The sequence below is a fragment of the Leucoraja erinacea genome, chromosome 2 (assembly GCF_028641065.1).
Source record: "Leucoraja erinacea ecotype New England chromosome 2, Leri_hhj_1, whole genome shotgun sequence".
Taxonomy (NCBI): Eukaryota; Metazoa; Chordata; class Chondrichthyes; order Rajiformes; family Rajidae; genus Leucoraja; species Leucoraja erinaceus.
Window position 1 is genome coordinate 4,397,608 of NC_073378.1, and position 26,096 is coordinate 4,423,703.

The following is a 26,096-nucleotide window of genomic DNA, read 5'->3' on the forward strand; positions in this document are numbered from 1 at the left end:
AAGGATGGTGAGGAGACTTACTGTAATGGAGCCGGTATCACAGGGTATTAGCTACAGGGAAAGTTTGGATTGACGTTCACTGGATTGCCCAAGTTACAGGGAGATCTTATAGAAGTGTCCAAATATATGGGAAACAGAGATAGGGTAGACAGTAAGAACCATTTTTCCCCCAGGGTGAAAAAATCAAACACTAGAGGGCGCAGCTCTCATGTGAGTGGGACAACATTTACAGGATGTGTTTTACACAGAGGTGGTGAGTGCCTGGAACACGCTGCAGGGGGTGGTGCTTGAGGCAGATACAATTGTGGAATTTAAAAGACTTTTGGATAGGGATATGGATATTGTGAGAATGGGTTATGTGCAGGCAGACAAGTGTTAGTCTTGGCATAATGTTTGACAAGGACCTTGTGGGCTGAAGTGCCTGTTCTTGTGCTGTTGTGTTCTATGTTTTATGTTCTAAGGTACAATCTGATAGTCAAGTTTTCTGCATAGAATGTTTGAAAGCTTACACTTTTGCAATTTCCTTGCAGTCATGTGAGCTTGTAAATTACATAAGAGACAACTGCGGTAAGTGACAATCTCTTCCCCTTGAGTAATATTTTTAAAGCTGGAATCCCTCACTAAATTTGTAGAATTTTAGAAATGTTAAAAAAAAAATGAAAAGAAAATGTGTCTAAATGTTCTTAAATTCAAGTGGATTTTCCAATCTGGCAGGAGAATTGGGTTATGAGGGAGAGATAGAGCAGCCATGAATGATTGAATGGCGGAGTAGACTTGATGGGCCGAATGGCCTAATTCTGCTCCTATCCCATAAATTTAAGAATGACTATTTTTAAATGTCGGTAATTATTTTAAAAGGAAACAATACTAAAATTTGGCACTAGATGGCGGAATTATATAAAATGTTCTTTCTCCTCATCTTGAATTTAAATTGAATTGATCAAATGATTGTGGTCTCTGAATGCTGCGTTTGGAACATTACTGATGTGTGTGGGTCTCCTGCACATATTCGGCTAATTTGACATCAAGTTGATAATAGAAGTTCCTGGTGTGGAAAGTTTAAATCCTCACACAGGTGTAGTAGGCTAGGCTTGATGTTGATGCTGGGGAATTTTTTCTTTGATGTACTGTCTGAACTAATGCCAAAGGGAAAAACTCGGCACTAAAACTCAAGGTTACACAGGGCTTTGAAAATCAGATACCAAAATCACATGGTGAGCAAGTCCACTTATAGAAAGAGTGATATATTTGATATATTTACAAAGCTTTTCAAGTCAAGAATAGAACCCAAAACGGAATGGATTATATTTGGAATAATAGGAGAAGATACCAATTTAAATAAAGACCAAAATGTTTTTTTTAATTATGGGTTAATAATTGGAAAGAAATTGATACTTAAATTTTGGAAAAATACAACCATACCAACTGTTAAAATGTGGATTAGGAATATGATGGACATAGCACGCCTTGAAGAAATGAGACTCCGACTAATAGATAAATATGACCAATTCTTAAGGAGTTGGTCTCCTTTCATCGACTTTTTGGAATCATGTGATGCAGCGGTACCGTAAAGATTGCTGATTTCAGTTCATGACGCGGATAGATCTACATCTCCGAATACAGATTTGAAAAATTCTCTTTTAAGGGGCCTTCTCTTCTATTTCTACTTTCCACTTTTTATTTTTTTTTTTTTTTATATACACACTTCACGTTTTTCTACTCTCTACCATCTATTTTTCCACTTTTTCTTCTTTCTATTGTTTTCTTTTTCTTGTCTTGCTTACTTCCTTCTCATAACATAAAACCAGAGGTTGTACATAGAATGGATTACGATATGACATAGTTGGCACCTAAAATTAGATTTCACTGCACTGTTTTGTGCTGTATTAACTTCTAATAAAATAAACAAAAACAAAAACAAAAAAAAAGAAAGAGTGATTAAGATTATTGGTTAACTTTGCAAAGTAAAAAATATACTTCATTGTATTAACTTTACTTCCTCTTTCATTTCTCTAGCCTGTAGTTCACAAAGTAAGTGGCTCTTTAAAAAGTTTTTCAAAATATATTTTTGTACCTGCACTTTTCTCGAATAAATGTCATCTTCAAATGCAAAATGTTGTTGCATTCTTGCAGGAAGTGGAGCGTGTCCAGCCTACCCAACGGAGCTGGCCTTTGCTCTGGACTCGTCTGCAGATGTCACTCCTGTTCTATTTGAAAGGATGAAAAAAATTGTAATTAGTTTCGTGCAGGATATTGACATCGCTGAAAACAACTGCCCCACGGGTGCCCGCGTGGCTGTCCTGACTTACAATAGCGAAGCCAAGCCTTTCATTCGATTCCCTCGCTTTAAGAAAAAAAAGGCACTCCTGCAAGAAATAAAAGGTCTAGCTCATGATCGATCAAGAAGCATCCGCAACATCGGCAACAGTATGCAGTTTGTTGCCAGAAATACATTTAAACGGGTTCGTAATGGTGCCCTCGTGAAGAAAATAGCTGTGTTTCTCACCAATGGAGGATCGCAGGACTCTGATGCTATGACAATGGCGCACACACAGTTCACGGCTTCAGGTATCATTCCCGTCATCATCTCCTTAAAAAGCATCCCTGAGGTGAAAAAAGTTTTTAAGGTGAGGGCTATTCCACATTTCCGTTTTATACATTCTTTGTTTAGTTTGAGATACAGCATGGAAACAGGCCCTTCGGCCCGCCGAGTCCACGCCGGCCATCAATCCCTGCACATTAACACTATCCTACACAGACTAGGGACAGCTTACACTTATACCTCGCCAATTAATCTAGAAACCTGTGCATCTTTGGAGTGCGAGAGGAATCCGAAGATCCTGGAGAAAACCCACGCAGGTCACGGGGAGAATGTACAAACTTCGTACAGACAGCCCTCATTGTTGGAATCAAACCCGGGCCTCTGGGGATGCAAGCGCTGTAAGGCAGCAACATCTCTGACCTGTCGTGCCGCCTGTTCAATGTTTATTCTCTGTAGGGTATCACTGTACTGGAATTATAAGCAGTCATATTATATATGCATCATTTTAAATGTCGATCACATTCACAAGAGGTTTATGACGAATAGTTACACATGGGAAGTTACGATCTGTAGGGGGCGCGTGAAATAGAATTAATTAGTGCCTTCCAGAAGAAGCTGATTGGATCCCTGAAGGAAGATAATTTGTAGGGAAATGGGGGAAGATAATTTGTAGGGAAGAAAGAATGCGAGAAAGGAAGGATTGTTCTAGCAGTTAGAAACCAAAGAAATTAGGTGCAGGAGTAGGCCATTCGGCCCTTCGAGCCTGCACCGCCATTCAATATGATCATGGCTGATCATCCAACTCAGTATCCCGTACCTGCCTTCTCTCCATACCCTCTGATCCCCTTAGCCACAAGGGCCACATCTAACTCCGTCTTACATATAGCCAATGAACTGGCCTCAACTACCTTCTTGTGGCAGAGAATTCCACAGATTCTCCACTCTCTGTGTAAAAAATGATTTTCTCATCTCAGTCCTAAAAGATTTCCCCCTTATCCTTAAACTGTAACCCCTTGTTCTGGACTTTCCCCAACATCGGGAACAATCTTCCTGGCATCTAGCCTGTCCAACCCCTTAAGAATTTTGTAAGTTTCTATCCAGTCTTTCTTCATATGAAAGTCCTGATATCCCAGGAATCAGTCTGGTGAACCTTCTCTGTACTCCCTCTACGGCAAGAATGTCCTTAGTATTAAATTATCATGGAGCAGAACCAATCTATGACATTCCTTTGTAGCACAAGTCTGAGAAGAATATTTCCCAAAATATACGATACGATGTGATAGAACTTTATTGATCCCAGGTGAACATCCAGCAGATAACCATGTATAGCCCGGTCTGTCCAAATCATTCCACCATCCCATACAGAGAGAAGTGGCCACAAAAACACCAAACCCCTGCAGGATCCTATCTGCACCACCCCATCTGGGATTGGAAAGGAGAAAATGCTTTTGTCGATGACGGAACTTTTTGGCCAAGTTAAGACTCTAAAGCCCCTGTCCCACTTAGGTGATTTTTTCGGCAACTACAGGCGACTAGGTTGTCACCACATGGTCGCGGGGTGACACCTGCATGGTCGTGAGTCGTCTGCTCAAGTCACCTAAAGAGTTCTAACGTTTTTCTGGTCACCACTGAATTTTGAAATGTTCAAAACCTTTCAGTGACTGTGGGCTTGACGTAGCTTGTCTTCCCCTGACGTAGGAGCTGCCATAGTTTGTCGCCAGGATGACGCAGGTTGTCACAAGGAAACGTTGGTTGTCGCCGGGCGCTGCCTTCGGTGAAATCCATTGGCGACAACCCACGTCAACCGGTGACAGGTAGCGGCGACTGAATTGTCTTCAGTTGTCGCCGGCAGGGTCCTTGCGTGTCATAGCTTGTCGCGGGGTGGACGTAGGTTGACTTTGGTTGTCGTAGGTTGTCGCCTGTGTGGCCGTAGGTTGTCGTAGGTGTGGTCATAGGTGGACGTCCTAATGAGTCGCCAGTTGTTGATAGCTTGTCATGGCTTGAAGCCAACTAGGTGGTAGGCTGTTGTTGCTTGTTGTAAACATTGTTGTGGGGGTCCAGCAGACCAGCAGACCTTTTTCAGCGACCTGCTATGACTGTGATAGTTGTATTGTATTGTATTCAAATTTATTGTCATTGTCTCAATTTGAGACAACGAAATGAATTTCCCTTACAGGCAGTATCATTAAAAAAAAAACATCTAAAAAATAAATAAATAAATAAATAAACAAACAAACAAATAAATAAATAAATAATAGATAGATAGATAATAGGCAAATAGATAGATAAATAAATAATAAACATGTTAAAAATAAAATTGAAGTTGAATTTAAAAAAAAGCACAAACACAGAAAGTCCACGACACAACATAACATAAATGGCATCAAGGTGAGGATGGCACCATAGTCCAGCCAGCCTCCCCTCCGTGTTCATCCGTGGTCGGGGCCTTCCGAGCACCCGCAGTCGCCGCCCCGGGTGGCCCGATGTTCAGGCCCTCACGCCGGGCTGGTGGAACGCCGACGCCGAACCCCGACGGTGAGCATCCTCCTCCTCAGCGGCCCGGATCTCCTGATCAGCCGCCTCCCGCAGCCGGCATTTGCCGGCAGTCGCCGAAAAAAATTGCCTAAGTGGGACAGGCCCTTAACATTTTTAACGATTCTGAACTTGAAGGGTACAAGATGGTGCGGGAAAGATGGTGACTCTTGTGTAGTGCCTCAGTGCTATCTGCTATTCTTACACTCTTATAATCAAGTATGATTAGGTTTATGTATCGTGAGATTTTGACTGAACTGTATGCAAACAAGGAATTCCCCTGTGCCTCAGTACATGTGACAATAAAGTACCAATGAACCATTGAGGATTAGATTAGCACATGGGAGTCTTGAGACTCCATATGAGGCTAGCAAGGATCACCTGCCCTTCTGCTTTACAAGGAAAGTTAAGATTTACTGCAGGGTTACGTCTGGGCAAGGAACTTGCTCCTCTCAGTTTCATCTCATTCAGGACTCTCTGCTCCAGTGCTGAAGCAATGGAATTGCAAATTGGTTCCTGATTAGATTGTTGTATCAAATCTGCACAATTAATGATGAGCTGCGGCTTCCCATTTCAAATGAGCAGAAAATGTAAGATGGGATAGAAAATAAGATTAAGAAGGGCATCATGGTGGCGCAACGATCGAGTTGCTGCCTTACAGCGCGTACAGCGACGGTGACCCGGGTTCGACCCCGCATACGGGTGCTGTCTGTACGGAGTTTGTACATTCTCCCCGTGACCATGTGGGCTTTTTCCTGAGATCTTCAGTTTCCTCCCACACTTCAAAGACGTACAGGTTTGTAGGTTAATTGGCTTGGTATAAATGTAAATTGTCCCTAGTCTGTGTAGGATGGTGTTAATGTGCAAGGATTGCTAGTCGGCGCGGACCCGGTGGGCCGAAGGGCCTGTTTCCGTGCTGTATCTCTCAACTAAAAAAAAAGTTTATTTAACTGTCTCGGACCTGGCTAATATTTACCGAGTTGGGACGGTTAGATCAAGAACCGTAGTTATTTAAGTAAAGTGCATTATGTGTTTGTTACTTCATGGTTGGCCTGAAACGTCGCCTATTTCCTTCGCTCCATAGATGCTGCTGCACCCGCTGAGTTTCTCCAGCATTTTTGTGTACCTTTGATCTTCCAGCATCTGCACAGTTCCTTCTTGAAAAAATTATGTGATTGTTAACCTTGCAGATTTATTTTTCTTTAGTTCTAAACCAACTTCCTTTTACATTTTTATTCCCAAGGATGCAGTGGTCGTGTTGCCAAGACAACTGCAAAGGTCCCAAGAACTTTTGAGGCAGGTCCTTTCATGCACTTTGTGTTATGGTATGTTTTTAAATTAATCAAATTCAACCTGTAATATGCTAAGATCTCTTCTGCTCTCACTTACTTTTCTAAATAATTTACATCATAAGGAATGGGAGTAGAATTAGGCCATTCAGCCCATTAGATGCAGGAAAAATGTTCCCAGTGTTGGGCGAGTCCAGAACCAGGGGCCACAGTCTTAGAATAAAGGGGAGGTCATTTAAGACTGAGGTGAGAAAAAAAAATTTCACCCACAGAGTTGTGAATTTGTGGATATTCCCTGCCACAGAGGGCAGTGGAGGCCAAATCACTGGATGGATTTAAGCGAGAGTTAGATAGAGCTCTAAGGGCTAGTGGAATCAAGGGATATGGGGAGAAGGCAGGCACGGGTTATTGAAAGGGGACGATCAGCCATGATTAGAATGAATGGCGGTGCTGGCTCGAAGGGCCAAATGGCCTTCTCCTGCACGCATCTATTTTCTATGTTGCTATGTTTCGATGTAAGTCTACTCCGCCATTCAATCATGCTGATCTATCTACCCCTCCTAACTCCATTCTCCTGCATTCTCCTCATAATCTCTGACATCTGACTTCCTGGTGTAGCACTTGCTGTCTGATGTTTTGTCATCATTTTCTGTTGTAAGTTCCTTTCGATGTATTGTATACCCGAGGCAAAGCTGGTACTGCAGGTTTGTGTCTGCCAGTTACTCAGCCTTTATATTCAATCCGTTCTTCTTCCCAGATTGTCATACGATTTCCCCTCTGTAATGTACAATTAAAATATATACACCATTCATAGTAAAATAATTTACTTTCTGATTGAGACTGAATTAAGTATTTTTATACCCGTCTAATGCATCTTGCACCTTGCCTTGGAAACCACAAACTCTCCTCTCCACCCATCCCTCAATCTTTAGAAGAGTCATTGACCGACAACATTCACTGTTTTGTTTTCCAATCCACACTGGTAAACTGGCTGAGGTTTTGGGATATTTCGTTTTTGTTTTTGGATTCCAGCATTCTATTTATTTACCATTAATGAACAAAGCACCTTTGGATTTGTCCTGCCCACCTCATGGTGTCATGATTTTGATCATGATTTCTATCATTCACATACTTTAAACCTATTGGGACATATGGAATGAAAGTTTCCAATTTTAATCTCACCTTTCATAATGTACAGTATTTATAACTGTGAGACCATTGGATTATCTTTGAGTGGACTTTACTGGACATTATCTTGCACAAAACGTTATTGATCTTATTCCCTTTATCACGGTGGATGGCTGATTGTCAATCAATCAATCAATCAATCAAAACTCTATTGTCATTCAGAAATACATCGATATATGCAATTCTAAACGAAATTCCATTGCATTTGGCTTCCCGTGCAACACAAAAATAAACAGAAGGATAAAATGGATAAAAAGATAAAATGGATAAAAAGATGAAATAGATAATGGTGGCTGACCATTACATGGCATTCAAGAGTCTGATGGCTCGGGGAAAGAAGCTGTTGCAAAACCTTGATGTTCTGTTCCTTATGCTGCGATATCTTTTGCCCAAGGGCAGCAGCAGAGTGAACAGTCCATGATGGAGATGTGTGGGGTCCTTTATAATACTGTTGGCCTTGGACAAGCACCGTTTGCTTGCAATGTCCTCAATTGAGGGGAGAGAAGTCCCGATGATTTGTTCAGCCGTCCTCACCACTCTCTGCACGGACTTCCAGTCGGAGGCTTTACAGTCCCCAAACCAGACAGAGATGCAGCTGGTCAGAATACTCTCTATGGTGCCCCTGTAGAAAGTGGGTGAGGATGGGATGGGGGAGGTGAACTCTGCTCATCCGGCGCAGAACGTGAAACGCTGCTGCCCTCTCTTAACTAGTGATGCGATGTTTTGTGACCAGGTCAGACTGTTAGTGATCATGTATGGTCTTTCTGCTGACTGGTTAGCTTGCAACAAAAGCTCTTCACTGTTCACATGACAATAAACTAATATATGGCAATATATGGTTACACAAAAAAGCTGGAGAAACTCAGCGGGTGCAGCAGCATCTATGGAGTGAAGGAAATAGGCAACGTTTCGGGCCGAAACCCAAGGGTTTCGGCCCGAAACGTTGCCTATTTCCTTCGCTCCATAGATGCTGCTGCACCATGCTGAGTTTCTCCAGCTTTTTTGTGTAACCTTCGATTCTCCAGCATCTGCAGTTCCTTCTTAAACACTAACCTGACAATATATGATTTTGTTGATTATATTTCTGGCACGTTCCAACTTCAATGCCAGAAAATAATATTTCTACTATATATTTCATAGGTGATTGGTTACATTTTGATTCCATACAACTTTAAATTACAGCAAATAAATGCACATTTAAAAATGTGGGTCAAACTCCAAAATATTGGTCAATAAATATGTTTTCTGTTTTCAGATCCGTGTAATCCAGATAGCAAGTGTGCAGGAACTGGCCCTCCCCCTGCCTTTCCCGTAAACCTGGATATTGCGTTCATTCTTGATGATGTAGATGAGATGGAAACTGCACATTCCGAAAATGTTCAGCATTTCCTAAGTTCCATGCTTAACGAGTTTGTGATTTCCGAAGAGCCAAAAGCTTCCAGTCTTCATCCTAGAGTGGCTATTGTACAACATGCCGCCAGTTATGGGAAAGAACCGTTTAACTTGGAGTTTGGGATTTTGGATTACAACGCAAAAACACTGAAAAAGCGACACATCCAAGAGTCATCATTTGATCGACCAGAGGTCACCTCCAGCCTTGACCGCTCTGTTGAATGGAGCCTGAAACATTTCTTCTCAAATGATACAAAGCAGACGACACACAGGGTTATTTTTATAATACTTTCAGCCGACACAAATATTGATGAGAAGAGATTGCTGGAAATATCACAAGATATCAAATGTAAAGGATTTGCTGTCTTTGCATTGGTCCTCGGAGAGCGATCCAACGTTGCAGCCCTGAAGGAGTGCGTCAGTTCTCCTCAGGATCAACATTTAGTCCAACTGCACAGAGCTCGTGAGATGGAAATGGAATATGCACAAAGGTTTGCAGTAGCCTTCCTGAAAAACCTGGAAGGTAAGTGGGCTGGAACTTTGAGAAACTTTATGATAAAAGGATAATTTATTACCATGCATTACAGACGCTACAATCTTAATACATATGTTTATATCGTACTGTTTGATAAGTACTAGAAATAAGAAGTGGAGGATGCCTTAAAGACTTATGCCCCTGTCCCACTTAGGAAACCTGAACGGAAACCTCTGGAGACTTTGCGCTCCACCCAAGGTTTCCGTGAGGTTCCCGGAGGTTTTTGTCAGTCTCCCTACCTGCTTCCACTACCTGAAACCTCCGGCAACCACCAGCAACCTCCAGGGACCGCACGGAAACCTTGGGTGGGGCGCAAAGTCTCCTGAGGTTTCCGTTCAGGTTTCGTAAGTGGGACAGGGGCATAACTAGCCTGACAATAATGAGAAACCTGCTGGAGTCTATTATTAATAAATGAATAATAGGAAGTTAAGAACCTTTTTTCTGTCAGAAATAATAATGGCTGGAGAGCATAGCTTTAAGGTGAAAGTTTAAAGGAGATGTGAGGGACAAGTGTTTTTTACACAGAGTGGTAAGTGCCTGGAACACGCTGCCAGGTGTAGTGGTAGAAGCAGATATGATAGTGACATTTACTAGATGGGGATAGGGACATAGATATGCCCCCCTGTCCTTTTCCCGCCTATAACACAGAAACATAGAAAATAGCTGCAGGAGTAGGCCATTCGGCCCTTCGAGCCAAGACCGCCATGCAACATAATTATGGCTGATTATCCAGAATCAGTACGGCATTCCTGCTTTCTCCCCATATCCCTTGAATCCGTTAGCCCTATCCATATCCCTTTCCTTCCTCTAGTTTCACATTTCAAGCCTCTTTTCCGTTTGTCTCACAGCCTTTTGTCTTTTCATCTTTAGCCTTTGTTCAACCTTCGTCCAATCAAACCACCGCCATGGTGGAGTGGTGCAGGAACCATTGCTGGAGCCCCCAGATACTCACAGTCTACCTCATTGATTTGGGTGAAAGTATCGAAGTATTCAAGTTTGTTGATCATGTAGGAGCTAGATGGCAGTGTAGGATGTAAGGATGCAAAACGTCTTCTTGATCATACATAGAAACATAGAAATTAGGTGCAGGAGTAGGCCATTCGTCCCTTCGAGCCTGCACCGCCATTCAATATGATCATGTCTGATCATCCAACTCAGTATCCCATCCCTGCCTTCTCTCCATACCCCCTGATCCCCTTAGCCACAAGGGCCACATCTAACTCCCTCTTAAATATAGCCAATGAACTGGCCTCAACTACCCTCTGTGGCAGAGAGTTCCGGAGATTCACCACTCTCTGTGTAAAAAAAGTTCTCCTCATCTCGGTTTTAAAGGATTTCCCCCTTATCCTTAAGCTGTGACCCCTTGTCCTGGACTTCCCCAACATCGGGAACAATCTTCCTGCATCTAGCCTGTCCAACCCCTTAAGAATTTTGTAAGTTTCTATAAGATCCCCTCTCAATCTCCTAAATTCTAGAGAGTATAAACCAAGTCTATCCAATCTTTCTTCATAAGACAGTCCTGACATCCCAGGAATCAGTCTGGTGAACCTTCTCTGCACTCCCTCTATGGCAATAATGTCCTTCCTCAGATTTGGAGACCAAAACTGCACGCAATACTCGTGTGGTCTCACCAAGACCCTGTACAACTGCAGTAGAACCTCCCTGCTCCTATACTCAAATCCTCTTGCTATGAAAGCCAACAGAAATACAGACAGTCTAAGTCAGTGAGTGGTAGGTAAAAAGACAGGAGGAATATTATTAAATGTTATTAAAATAGTAACAGATTTGGTACCTTTATTTAAGAAGGATTGCAGGAATAAGCTAAATAATTACATGCCAGTGAGTCTTAGAGATGTTATTGGGAAACAAAATCTGAGTAATAAGATTATTCTACACTTGGGATGACAGAGGCTGATCAGGGATCGTCAACGTGGTTTAGTTGGTGAGCGACCCTGACTGACTATTTGATTGTTTTTAGAACAAGTAACAACATTTATTGATGATGGCAGTGCAGCTGATGTTGCTTCCATTCTCTTCAGCAAGGTTTTGACAAGGTCTGGTTAATGTTATATTCCATGACGTTCCTGGTCATGTGACAAATTCGATCCAATGTTGGGTTGTTGATCGGAGACTGAGGGTGGTGGTGGAGGGTTACTTTGGTGATTGTAAGACTATGACCAGTGGTATAGCACAGGGAAATGTGCTGGGATCCTTGCTGTCTATCAAATGCATTAATAATTTGGATATGCTTGTAGGAGGTGTCATTAGTATAATGACTATAGTTGCTGATGAGAGGAAAGTCTTAGTTTACAGAATAATATTGATCAGTTGGTAAATTACGCGACATAATGGCAGATGAAATTTAATCCAATGAGTGTGCGGTGATGTGCTTTAGGACATCACCTCACTGTCCAAAAGGGACGGATTGCATCTTAACAGGTGGGGGACCAGCATTCTGGCAGGCAGGTTTGCCACTGCTACACGGGTGGTTTTAAAATGAATAAGGGGGGTGGGGTGTCAAATGGGATAGCCGTGGATGGAGTTAAAGGGAAAGGGTTTCTTAAATGTGTGAGCGGAGAGACAGAGGGGTATAAAATGAGGGTAGAAGCAAGGTGAAATGTGGCAGGCAGACAAATCCAGGGCAAAAATCAAAAAGGGCCACTTTTCAACACAATTGTAAAAGGGGTAAGAGTTTTGTAAAAACAAGCCTGAAGGCTTTGTGTCTCAATGCAAGGAGCATTCGTAATAAGGTGGATGAGTTGAATGTGCAGATAGCTATTAATGACTATGATATAGTTGGGATCACGGAGACATGGCTCCAGGGTGACCAAGGCTGGGAGCTGAACATCCAGGGATATTCAATATTCAGGAGGGATAGACAGAAAGGAAAAGGAAGTGGAGTAGCGTTGCTGGTTAGAGAGGAGATTAACGCAATAGAAAGGAAGGACATTAGCTTGGAGGATGTGGAATCGATATGGGTAGAGCTGTGAAACACTAAGGGGCAGAAAACGCTAGTGGGAGTTGTGTACAGGCCACCTAACAGTAGTAGTGAAGTTGGGGATGGCATCAAACAGGAAATTAGAAATGTGTGCAACAAAGGTAAAACAGTTATAATGGGTGACTTCAATCTACATATAGATTGGGTGAATCAAATTGGCAAGGGTGCTGAGGAAAAAGATTTCTTGGAATGTATGTGGGATAGTTTTCTAAACCAACATGTAGAGGAACCAACGAGAGAGCAGGCTATTTTAGCCTGGGTATTGAGTAATGAGGAAGGGTTAGTTAGCAGTCTTGTTGTGCGTGGCCCCTTGGCCAAGAGTGACCATAATATGGTTGAGTTCTTCATTAGGATGGAGAGTGACATAATTAATTCAGAAACAAGGGTTCTGAACTTAAAGAAAGGTAACTTTGAGGGTATGAGACGTGAATTGGCCAAGATAGACTGGCAATTGATTCTTAAAGGGTTGACGATGGATATGCAATGGATGGCATTTAAAGACTGCATGGATGAACTACAACAATTGTTCATCCCAGTTTGGCAAAATAATAAATCAGGGAAGATAGTGCATCCGTGGATAACAAGGGAAATCAGGGATAGTATCAAAACAAAAGATGAAACATACAAATTAGCCAGAAAAAGAAGTCTACCAGAGGACTGGGAGAAATTCAGATTTCAGCAGAGGAGGACAAAGGGCTTAATTAGGAAAGGGAAAATAGATTATGAAAGAAAACTGGCAGGGAACATAAAAACTGACTGCAAAAGTTTTTATAGAAATGTGAAGAGAAAAAGATTAGTTAAAACAAATGTAGGTCCCTTGCTGTCAGAAACAGGTGAATTGATCATGGGGAACAAGGACATGGCGGACCAATTGAATAACTACTTTGGTTCTGTCTTCACTGAGGAAGACATAAATAATCTGCCGGAAATAACAGGGGGCCGGGGGTCAAATGAGATGGAGGAACTGAGTGAAATCTAGGTTATCCGGGAAGTGGTGTTAGGTAAATTGAATGGATTAAAGGCCGATAAATCCCCAGGGCCAGATAGGCTGCATCCCAGAGTACATAAGGAAGTAGCCTCAGAAATAGTGGATGCATTAGCGATAATTTTTCAAAACTCTTTAGATTCTGGAGTAGTTCCTGAGGATTGGAGGGTAGCTAATGTAACCCCACTTTTTAAAAAGGGAGGGAGTTAGTCTAACGTCGGTAGTGGGGAAACTGATAGAGTCAGTTATTAAAGATGGGATAGCAGCACATTTGGAAAGTGGTGAAATCATTGGACAAAGTCAGCATGGATTTATGAAAGGTAAATCATGTCTGATGAATCTTATAGAATTTTTTGGGGATGTAACTAGTAGAGTGGATAATAGAGAACCAGTGGATGTGTTATATCTGGACTTTCAGAAGGCTTTCGACAAGGTCCCACATAAGAGATTAGTATACAAACTTAAAGCACATGGTATTGGGGGTTCTGTATTGATGTGGATAGAGAACTGGCTGGCAGACAGGACGCAAAGAGTAGGAGTAAATGAGTCCTTTTCACAATGGCAGGCAGTGACTAGTGGGGTATCACAAGGCTCAGTGCTGGGACCCCAGCTATTTATGATATATATTAATGATTTGGACGAGGGATTTGAATGCAACATCTCCAAGTTTGCGGATGACACGAAGCTGGGGGGCAGTGTTAGCTGTAAGGGGGATGCTAGGAAGCTGCAAGGTGACTTGGATAGGCTGGGTGAGTGGGCAAATGCATGGCAGATGCAGTATAATGTGGATAAATGTGAGTTTTATCTGAATGATAGCCGATTAGGAAAAGGGGAGATGCAACGAGACCTGGGTGTCATGGTACACCAGTCATTGAAAGTAGGCATGCAGGTGCAGCAGGCAGTGAAGAAAGCGAATGGTATGTTAGCATTCATCGCAAAAGGATTTTAGTATGGAAGCTGGGAGGTTCTACTGCAGTTGTACAGGGTCTTGGTGAGATCACACCTGGAGTACTGCGTACAGTTTTGGTCTCCTAATCTGAGGAAAGACATTCTTGATGTAGAGGGAGTACAGAGAAGGTTCACCAGACTGATTCCTGGGATGTCAGGACTTTCATTTGAAGAAATATTCGATAGACTCGGCTTGTACTCGCTAGAATTTAGAAAGACATCCTTGTGATTGAGGCAGTGAAGCGTAGGTTCACGAGATTGATCCCTGGGATGGTGGGACTGTCATATGAGGAAAGATTGAAAAGACTAGGCTAGTATTCACTGGTGTTTAGAAGAATGAGGGGATAACTTATAGAAACATATAAAATTATAAAAGGACTGGACAAGCTAGATGTAGGAAAAATGTTCCCAATGTTGGGCAAGTCCAGAACCAGGGGCCACAGTCTTAGAATAAAGGGGAGGTCATTTAAGACTGATGTGAGAAAAAACTTTTTCACCCAGAGAGTTGTGAATTTGTGGAATTCCCTGCCACAGAGGGCAGTGGAGGCCAAATCACTGGATGGATTTAAGAGAGAGTTAGATGGAGCTCTTGGGGCTAGTGGAGTCAAAGGATATGGGGAGAAGGCAGGCATGGGTTATTGATTGGAGACGATCAGCCATGATCACAATGAATGGCGGTGCTGGCACAAAGGGCCGAATGGCTTCCTCCTGCACCTATATTCTATGTTTCTATGTGTTTTCTATTTATCTATAAGGTGATGAAGAAGGCATATGTAGGCCTCCATCAGCATAGAATATAAAAACATGGAGGTTTTGTTACTACTAAAATGTTGATGAGGGTTATAGGATAGAACTAGTGTATGGGTGCTTGCTGGTCAGCATGGACTCGGTTGGCCAAAGGGCCTGTTTCCACCCTGTATCTCTAAACTAAACTACAACTAAACATTGAGGCCAGAGCTGGAATATTGTGTGCAGTCCCAGCCACCACACTACAGGAACGTCTGAATGCCCTGGAGAATATTTGGAGGAGATTTAATAGGATGGTGTCTCGGATGAAACAATTAATTAATGTGGAGAGATTGGATAGGCTAGGTTTGTATTCAATGTTGGTAAAGCACAGCAAGCCTTTAGCACAATGTCCTGAGATTGCAGTGCCCACGGAGTGTGGACCCGTGGACAAGGTTATTGGAGAAACCTACAAACGCAATCTACCTCTGCCTGAAATACCATAGACAGGAATTCTCTTGCACTGTAGGTGACAATTGAGGCTGTTGTAGGAGTGGTACAGGAGGAATGGGGCATTATGTCAGCGTATATGTTGACTATTTGGCTGTCAATATAGAACACAGATTGTTGGCATCTTGTGTGTTACAAGATCTGGAAATGATTTAAATAAAAGTAAACCCATTTAAAGCTGTGAAATCCCAAAGTGCACATTCAAAGCATTTTGCATAATGGTTTTTACAAAAGGACTTTTCCTAAGCACAGTGAGTTCCTTCCACCATCCCCAAGAGCTGCCAGATGCAGTCGAACTGAACATTGCAGTTCTTGCTCCAACATTTTGACTCGTAGAACATGAAGATATCTTAAAAAATGCCCAGTTCCCAGTGAATCCTTATTTTCACCATTGCAGTTCTATGAGCACTCTAAACATACTTGAAGGTCATTCCAATGTTATGGAGAAGAATACGCATAAAATGACAATGTTATTCAGTAATGGTGTGAAGAATGACTAAGTATCATTTGCGCGCAAATATACAGGCAAGTAGATTAAGTCATTGCCACATATCAGCATCTTGTACTTAGCAATATTCCACAGTTGGTCTGAATCACTTCATTAGATACAAGACTGGATTGTTGAGTGCAAGACGTTAACATGTGAGGAGTGTTTGATGGCTCTGGACATGTACTTGCTAGAGTTTAGGTTGAGGGGGGATCTCATTGAAACCTACCAAATAATGAAAGACCTGAATATAGTGGATGTGGAGAGTATGTTTCCAATAGTGGGAGAGTCTAGGGCCAGGGGGGAAACCCTCAGAATGAAAAGACATACCTTCAGAACGGCGATGAGTAGGAATTTATTTAGCCATTGGGTGGTGAATCTGTTTCCAATGAATTCCATTGCCACAGATGGCTGTGGAGGCCAGGTGATTGGCTATTTTAAAAGCAGAGATTGGTAGGTTCTTGATTAGCATGAGTTTCAAAGGTTATGGGGAGAAATCTGCAGAAGGGTTGGGAGTTGATTGGGAAAATAGATCAGCCGTGATTGAATAATGAAGCAGATGCGATGGGCAGATATTCCTGGTTCTGCTCCTATGTCTTATGGTCTAAGTCCACAAGTAAGAAGTGAAATAGCCATTAGGCACCCACGCTGTTTGTATCCTTTTCTTAACTTCTCCTCCCGCCTATTTGTGTTGCCCACATATTGCAACAATATGCAACTGTAAAATTGTGGCTTTTCTAATATATACAGAAGGTCACAAATAAATATTATTGGTGGGTAGGTTAAAATCAAGAGGACGTGAATGTAATATCAATGGAAAATATCTGCGGAATAGATAAGGAGAAGTGTTTTCCCTTAGACAACTTTCAGGCCATGAATGCTCAAGTTGACAAAGTTGTTGACAGTGCATCCATGAAAGGAGTTGGGCAACTTGGTCAGGGCAAAGAATCTGGGGCCAATATTGACTCTTCACCATGATTCACTGAAAGGGTTATGTAAGTAAGTAAGTACGTTTATTGGCCAAGTATTCACATACAAGGGATTTGCCTTGGTGCTCCGCCCACAAGTAACAACATGACATACAGTGACAGTGACGATTGACTCAGTAAACACTAAACATTAATAATAACAAAACGTTAATGATAAAACACCATTGATCAAGCATGTGAATCAACAAAATACCAGATCAAAGGGTGGCTACAGATTTTTGGCTGTTGAGTAGAGCAACTAACTACTCGTGGATAAAAACTGTTTTTATGTCTGGCTGTGGCAGCTTTGACAATCCGGAGTCGCCTTCCAGAGGGAAGTGATTCAAAGAGTTTGTAGCCAGGGTGAGAGGGGTCAGAGATGATCTTGCCCGCTCGCTTCCTGGCCCTTGCAGTGTACATTTCATCAGTGGAGGGAAGGTTGCAGCCAATAACCTTCTCTGCTGATCGCTGCAGCCTCCAGGTGTTGTACTTGGTGGCTGAGCCAAACCAGACCATGATGGAGAAAGTGAGGACAGACTCTACGATGGCCGTGTAGAATTGGACCATCATTGCCTGTGGCAGATTGTGTTTCCTCAGCTGCCGCAGGAAGTACATCCTCTGTTGTGCCTTTTTGACTGTGGAGTCGATGGTAGCCCCCCACTTAAGTTATTTCACTGTTGCTATTTAAAACTTGAACCATTAAGAAAAAGCCTTTTGGAACATTACACTTCATTTTTTTGTGTGTTGTATATCGTAGGTGCCTTGCAGTCACTCTCAACAAATAATGTACTTATTGATTTTATAGCTGGAATTAACAACTATCCGCCTCAAGCCCTGAAGAAGGAATGCAACGAAAAATATTCTCAGCACACGGAAGACAAGGAAACATTTCTCAATGAACCGTATGTTCTGTAACAATCAGTATCAAATTCTGGTCAAGGAATAGAATTTGACTTTGTTGATTGATGTATTCACTTCTTCATTACAGAGTGAATACTGTGGAAGATGTTGAAGAACAGAAAGATGAAATCAATGCCTATGGTGGGTATAGCTGAAAAATATTTCCTTTAGAAGGGTTTTCATTTGGAGAGGATGTTTCCATTAGTGGGAGAGTCTAGGACTAGAGGTCATAGCCTGAGAATTAAAGGATGTTCTTTTAGGAAGGAGATGAGGAGAAATGTATGTATGTGGAATTCTTTACCACAGAAGAGGCCAAGTCAGTGGATATATTTAAGGCAGAAATAGATAGATTCCTGTTTAGTACATGTGTCAGAGATTATGGGGAGAAGGCAGGAGAATGGGGTTAGGAGGGAGACATAGATCAGCCATAATTGAATGGAGTAGACTTGATAGAAACATAGAAATTAGGTGCAGGAGTAGGCCATTCGGCCCTTCGAGCCTGCACCGCCATTCAATATGATCATGGCTGATCATCCAACTCAGTATCCCGTACCTGCCTTCTCTCCATACCCTCTGATCCCCTTAGCCACAAGGGCCACATCTAACTCCCTCTTAAATATAGCAATGATAGGCCGAATGGCCTAATTGTACTCCTATTCCTGATGACCATGTGACCTTAATTAAGAATGGATTTGGACAGTTATTCCATTCTACAGATAATTATATAATTACTTCCCATGTGGTCTGTGAATGATAATAATCTTTGGAAATTATACAATATAACCATATAACCATATAACAATTATAGCACGGAAACAGGCTATCTCGGCCTTTCAGGTCCGTGCCAAACACTTATTCTCCCCTAGTCCCATATACCTGCGCTCAGACCATAACCCTCCATTCCTTTCCCATCCATATACCTATCCAATTTATTTTTAAATGATAAAATCAAACCTGCCTCCGCCACTTCCACTGGAAGCTCATTCCACACAGCTCTCTGTACAATGCATGTACATACTCGTTCATCCTTTTATGGCAAGATATAGTTGCAAGGACCGTCTCTATCTGGAGTCACTTTCCCCTATTAGTGCCTTTCACGTTAGTCATAGAAACATAGACATAGAAATTAGGTGCAGGAGTAGGCCATTCGGCCCTTTGAGCCTACACTGCCATTCAATATGATCATGGCTGATCATCCAACTCAGTATCCCGTACCTGCCTTCTCTCCATACCCTCTGATCCCCTTAGCCACAAGGGCCACATCTAACTCCCTCTGAAATATAGCCAATGAACTGGCCTCGACTACCCTCTGTGGCAGAGAGTTCCAGAGACTTACCACTCTCTGTGTGAAAAAAAGTTCTTCTCATCTCGGTTTTAAAGGATGTCCCCCTTATCCTTAAGCTGTGACCCCTTGTCCTGGACTTCCCCAACATCGGGAACAATCTTCCTGCATCTAGCCTGTCCAACCCCTTAAGAATTTTGAAAGTTTCTATAAGATCCCCCCTCAATCTCCTAAATTCTAGAGAGTATAAACCAAGTCTATCCAGTCTTTCTTCATAAGACAGTCCTGACATCCCAGGAATCAGTCTGGTGAACCGTCTCTGCACTCCCTCTATGGCAATAATGTCCTTCCTCAGATTTGGAGACCAAAACTGTACGCAATACTCCAGGTGTGGTCCTTGCTTTCTTATCCTTGGATAGGCTGCACATGTTTGACCCCTTTAGCCAGTCATATATATCATTGTTCCTGATGTTGGCCATTAGCTTGATCTGAAAAATTGAAGCAATGCCCAGGCAATGCATCTTCCTCCCCTCACCTGCTGTGGCACCATCACACTGAATTTGCACCTGAGTTCAATATCTGGCATTTAACATCAAAATGTTTTTTCCTAGCACCAGTTTCTATTTACAGCCATCAAAGGAAAATAGCAAAAAGATTTACAAAATAGAGAAAAGGTGTAGAAGTGTGAGAATTGAAATGAGATTTTAGTAGCTCATTTGGTAAAGCTGTGTTTGCCTGGGTTAAAAAAAAACTGAATGGGCTTGTATAGAGTGGATGTGGAGAGGATGTTTCCACTCGTGAGAGAGTCTGGGACTAGAGGCTATGGACTCAGAATAAATGGACCTATCTTTAGGAAGGAAATGATGAGGAATTTCTTTAGTCAGAGGGTGGTGAATCTGTGGAATTCTTTGCCGCAGAAGTCTGTGGAGGTCAAGTCAATTGATATTTTTAAGGCAGAGATAGATATATTCTTGATTAGTAAGTGATTATGTCAGGGGTTATGGAGAGAATGGGGCTGAGAGGGAAATATAGCTCAGCCATGATTGAATGTCAGAGTAGACTTGATGGGCCAAGTGGCCGAATTTTGCTCCTACAACTTGTGAACTTATGAAATAAACAGTCTTGTTGCAACAAACCTAAGAGGAAGTGAGGGGGAGAAGAGTCTTAAAAGGGTTTCTGGGTCTTGGCTAAGACTAAGGAATGTGCTGGACAGAATGCCAAATTGGAGGGAGAAAGTGGTCTTCTCTTTGCAGAATTTGGGACCTGACTCATTTTCCTGGGTTAAGGGCCAATTTCACCATGCAGCTCAGGGGGATGACATGAATAGAGGAAGCCATCTGTACAATTCACTGGGGAGTCAGCCCCTGCTCCAAACACCACTTCACGTATTAGGAAGCAGGAAATAAGTTGCTGTTAGCAGTTGAGAATTGAAACTCTTGAGAGGGATGTTGTGGTAGTCCATGCCAATTGATTTCCCCATTCCATGCCTTTAGCTGTTATTAGCCTCTGTTCAGTTTTGGATAGGATCTTGGGGACCTTACAATTTTCATGCCTTTACAAAAGATGATAATGACAAATTGCTGAGTGAAATATTTGGATGAACAATGCCACATATTTTGTTCTGGTACCTACATTTGTAATTAGTTTAGTTTAGTTGTTTATTGTCACATGTTCAGAGGTGCAGTGAAACGCTTTTTTGTTGCCTGCTATCCAGTTAGCGAAAAGACTACACATGATTACAATCAGGCCGTCCACTGTGTACAGACACAGGATAAAGGGTTGAAATGTTCAGTGTAAGACAAAAAGTCCAGGAGAAAAAAATAAATATTCCAGCTCATTTCAATCATTTTTGTCAGAAGGTTTTGCGCAATCGATATAAATCTTTCATAGCAAAAAACAAACCGCTGGAGGAACTGGGCCAACCAGGAAGCATCTGTGGAGACAATGTGTCCAGAAGTCTACACATCTCCTGTGTTGGAAGGAACTGCAGCTGCTCGTTTACACTGAAGATAGACACAAAATGCTGAAGCAAACTCAGCGAGGCAGGCAGCATCTGTGATTAGAAGGAATGCATGGCGTTCCGGGTTGAGACTCTTCTTCAGAAGGGTTCTGTGAGCCAATGAAGCTTGCAAAGACCATGATGATGGGTGCACAGGGCTCACCTTGCCCTAGCTAACAACGATCTATTCTATATTTTCATTGACCCCCATCCCCTTTAATGTCTCTTTTTCACACCTTACCCTTCCATATCTCTGTGTCTCCCTGTACCCTGACTCTCAGTCCGAAGAAGAGTATCGACCCGAGACGTCACCCATTCCTTCAATCCAGAGATGCCGCCTGTCCCGCTGAGTTACTCCAGCATTTTGTGTCTATCTTGGAAATCTGTGTTTTTTTATCCCATTTACAAAGTTGACCTTCCCTCGGCCAGCCCTGATACGACTTCTCGACCTGAAATGCTAACTATGCCATAGCCTCCAGCAGTATGTGTTCTTGCTCCAGATTCCAGCAACTGCCGTCTCTTGTGGCTCCATACATCTTTCTTAAGCTGTTTAATTCTTTTCAGCTCCAGCTGCGTGCGGATTGAGTGAAGATCCAGGGAATTGCAGCAACCATTCCTTAAAATGGTACTTTGACAAAACACTAAGGAGCTGCAGAAGGTTCTGGTACGGTGGCTGTAAAGGAAATGAGAACAGATTTGACACAAGGGCAGAATGCATAGCCCTGTGTCTAACGTCTTCCTAAATACTGCAGTGGTATGATTATGGATAAACACTCATTGATCACAGGCATGAAATTCCAGTGTACATGTCATTTTCTATTTACATATACAATACCTTATTCATATTGGCGCTCAGGGTTTTAAGTACGTACCACTCTGTGTTGAATAATAATTAATAGACAGGATATCCCCATTTACACTCGTAAAGGAGGAAAGCCTACAATGGATATGGACATCTTACTTCTGTGTTTTATTTGCAAAAGTAAAAGAGCAGGTGGATGGCAGAAAGATTGTCCAGAAATAATTGAGCAAATAGTTTACACAACTTTTTAAAGTCTAAAAATTTGCAATCAAATAAGACCAAATGAAGGGACCTAATTCTTCCTCTCCCGACCTTCCAGGAAGACTCCCAATTCTTCTGGGAGGCTCCACACTCTAGAGCAGGAAGTCAGAAACAGCAGCAATGTTGTTAATATCAGGAGCACCATGCTGAGCATGAGCTAGAATCCTGAAAACGTTAAATTATCCGTATGTTTGTGTTTCCGTGTGTATGTGTGTCCATGTGCGGGTGTCTGCTTTCTTCAGACTGAAACGTCACCCATTCCTTCGCTCCATAGATGCTGCCTCACCCGCTGAGTATCTCCAGCATTTTTGTCTACCTACCAGGTTGAATCGCTTTTGATAAATGCTTAATTTATCTGTTTTAATGCAAGTGGTGCAAGCATTTCAGAAAAAATATCATTTATTTTATATATCAGATTATGTTAAAGGTATGGTGCTATTTCATGTAGAAAATATCTTGGTGAACTGGTTGTACATTTACCAGAATTCAATTTGATAGGAATATTGAAAATATTTGCAAAGGACATTTTATAAGTGAAATCCTTACTTGGGGGTAATTAATAGGGTGTTAGGGATTCTAATTCAACCTCACAAGATTTTCTTGTAATGTATTGTGGTCAGTTTCACCTTTTCAACTACTCGTGTTTCTCACAATAATACATGTTTGTAACATCTGCAAAGATCAATGAACCATGTGTATGCCAATTATTCACTTGCCGATCAATTCCAGACACTATTTTAAAAATGTTTTCTAATTGCAGCAATTTTTAAAATCTGTTATAACTGAAAAAATATATATATATTTCCTATATATCCCAGGTGAGGTTGTTACAAGGGAAATATTATTGTTCTTTGCTCAGGATAGGGAATGTGATTGTTTGCATGTTTCCTTGTTTGTCTTTCCAAAGGCCCTGCTAAATGTGGTACTTCTGTGACAACAGAAAAACCCGATAGCTTCAATTGAATGCCAATATAATGAGGAGAGAACGGCAGTTAAATAATATAACATGTACTAATGTTTTGATTAAAAACTACATGATGGAATTAATTCTCATTTTGTTTGTCTGCAGCATAAGTTGTAGATCACATTTGTAAGCACACACACACTTTCATTTTATTTCTAGTTTAGTTATTATTATTGTCACATGTACCAAGGTACGGAGAAAAACAGTTTAAGAAGGAACTGCAGATGCTGGAAAATCGAAGGTAGACAAAAATGCTGGAGAAACTCAGCGGGTGCAGCAGCATCTATGGAGCGAAGGAAATAGGCAACGTTTCGGCCCGAAACGTTGCCTATTTCCTTCGCTCCATAGATGCTGCTGCACCCGTTGAGTTTCTCCAGCAGTTTTGTCTACTTACAGCCAAAAACATTTGTTTGCGTACTATCCAGTCAAATGAATACAGTCAAGCCATTCACACTGCACAGATAAAAGATAAAGGGCACAATATTCAGTGTAAGATATAACATTGAAGTTTGATAAAGGCTGGTTTGATAAAGATCTCCAATGAGGTTGATGGGAAGTCAGGATTGCACTCTAACTGATGAGAGGTCTGTTTGGTTCCCTGATAACAGCTGGGAAGAACCAGTACTTCTCATACTGGTCGTGGATTATGTAGGTGGCCTTGCCATGGCAGCGTGAAGTGTAGATGGAGTCAAAGGAAGGGAGGGTGGTTGTTTATGTCATGGTCTGGGCTACGTCCACAACTCTTTCCATCAATAACAATGCCAGAATGGGAATGCCGTGTTGAAACCACGCCGAGACAATATGCAAAAATAATTTCACTGTGCAGTTACATAAATAACTACATACAAATAAAACACCATTGAACCATTGGCAGTTGGCATAGGCAGTGAGGAGCATTTAATTTATATGAGTCGTACTGCATTTTGGACTAAAGCTATGCCGCCTATACAGAAGAGTTCTTCGTAAGAAGGAAACTTATTTGAAGAAGGAGATATTTATTACTCAGTATAATCACTGATAGTAAAAATTGAGACAGTACATCTCTCTATTTTTGAATGCATCAGCACTTACATAGAAACATAGAAACATAGAAATTAGGTGCAGGAGTAGGCCATTTGGCCCTTCGAGCCTGCACTGCCATTCAATATGATCATGGCTGATCATCCAACTCAGTATCCCGTACCTGCCTTCTCTCCATACCCCTTGATCCCCATAGCCACAAGGGCCACATCTAACTCCCTCTTAAATATAGCCAATGAACTGGCCTCAACTACCCTCTGTGGCAGAGAGTTCCAGAGATTCACCACTCTCTGCGTGAAAAAAGTTCTTCTCATCTCGGTTTTAAAGGATTTCCCCTTTATCCTTAAAGCTGTGACCCCTTGTCCTGGACTTCCCTAACATCGGGAACAATCTTCCTGCATCTAGCCTGTCCAACCCCTTAAGAATTTTGTAAGTTTCTATAAGATCCCCTCTCAATCTCCTAAATTCTAGAGAGTATAAACCAAGTCCAGTCCAGCACCTTTTTCTTCCTGGTTCAGGACATGAAACGGCAGCCTGTGGAATCTCTGCTCCTGTCTCCGTTTTGCTTGGTTCTTTGCCTTTAGACTTTAAAGATACAGCGTGGAGTCTGAGCCGAGCAACGATAACAATTGGACTCACATTATCCTCACACTAGGAACAATTTAACAATTTAAAAAGCCAGTTAACATACAAACCTGTATGTCTTTGGAGGATATGTGTAGGATAGAACTAGTGTATGGATGATTGCTGGTCGGCATGCTCGGTGGGCTGAAGTGCCTGTTTCCATGCTGTATCTCTTAAGCTGTTTATTGCTGAGCGATGCACTCCATGCATATAAGATGAAAGTGATATAGTGTCCAGTATTACTTGCCCTTGTACAGGTGTTGAGTGCATTTTGAGTGGAATAAATCCTAGACCCCACAGTGCACTGAAACACTAAGTGTGGGGTCAATTTTTGCAGATATCCTGTAGATTTTCTGCAATGTTCCATATTCTCATAATGCCCACATGTTTCGTGTATCAGGGCTGATCCTGGTTCTCCATAGTGTAAGTGGATCATAGGATCATAAGATCATAAGTGATAGCAACATAGAACATAGAAAAATAGGTGCAGGAGTAGGCCATTTGGCCCGTCGAGCCAGCACCGCCATTCAATATGATTATGGCTGATCATCTAAAATCAGTACCCCATTCCTGCTTTTTCCTCATATCCCTTGATTCCTTTAACCCTAAGAGCTAAAACTAACTTCCTCTTGAAAACATAGGAGCAGACTTAGGCCATTCAGCCATCGTCTACTCTGCCATTCAATCCCCATAACCTCTGACATGCCTTAAATGTATCCACTGACTTGGCCTCCACAGCCTTCCGTGGAAAAGAATTCCACAGATTCACCATCTTCTGACCAAAGAAATTCCTCCTTGTCTCCTTCCTAAAAGAACAACTTTTAATTCTGAGGCTATGACCTCTAGTCCTAGACTCTCACACTAGTGGAAACATCCTCTACACATCCACTCTATCCAAGTCTTTCATTAAACTGTACGTTTCAATGAGGTCCCTCCTCATTCTTCTAAACTGCAGTGAGTACAGGCCCAGTGTCGTCATATGCTCATCATATGTTAACCTAGTAATTCCTAGGATCATTCTTGTTTCATAGCAAAAGGATTTGAGTATAGGAGCAGGGAGGTTCTACTGCAGTTGTACAGGGTCTTGGTGAGACCACACCTGGAGTATTGCGTACAGTTTTGGTCTCCAAATCTGAGGAAGGAC

The 26,096-nt window shown here is 42.0% G+C and overlaps 1 protein-coding gene across 1 annotated transcript in view; it reads left to right on the forward strand.

The window, feature by feature from the left end:
• Positions 1–23,391, forward strand: part of LOC129706624 (collagen alpha-4(VI) chain-like) — a 55,068-nt gene extending 31,677 nt beyond the window's left edge. Inside the window, exons 10-17 of the mRNA XM_055650985.1 lie at positions 531–567; positions 2,017–2,031; positions 2,134–2,627; positions 6,318–6,399; positions 8,807–9,466; positions 17,906–18,002; positions 18,089–18,141; positions 21,846–23,391. Of these exons, the coding sequence (XP_055506960.1) occupies positions 531–567; positions 2,017–2,031; positions 2,134–2,627; positions 6,318–6,399; positions 8,807–9,466; positions 17,906–18,002; positions 18,089–18,141; positions 21,846–22,024 (1,617 nt within the window). The 3' untranslated portion in view covers positions 22,025–23,391. The remainder of the gene's footprint in view (positions 1–530; positions 568–2,016; positions 2,032–2,133; positions 2,628–6,317; positions 6,400–8,806; positions 9,467–17,905; positions 18,003–18,088; positions 18,142–21,845) is intronic.
• Positions 23,392–26,096: the final 2,705 nt, after the last annotated feature.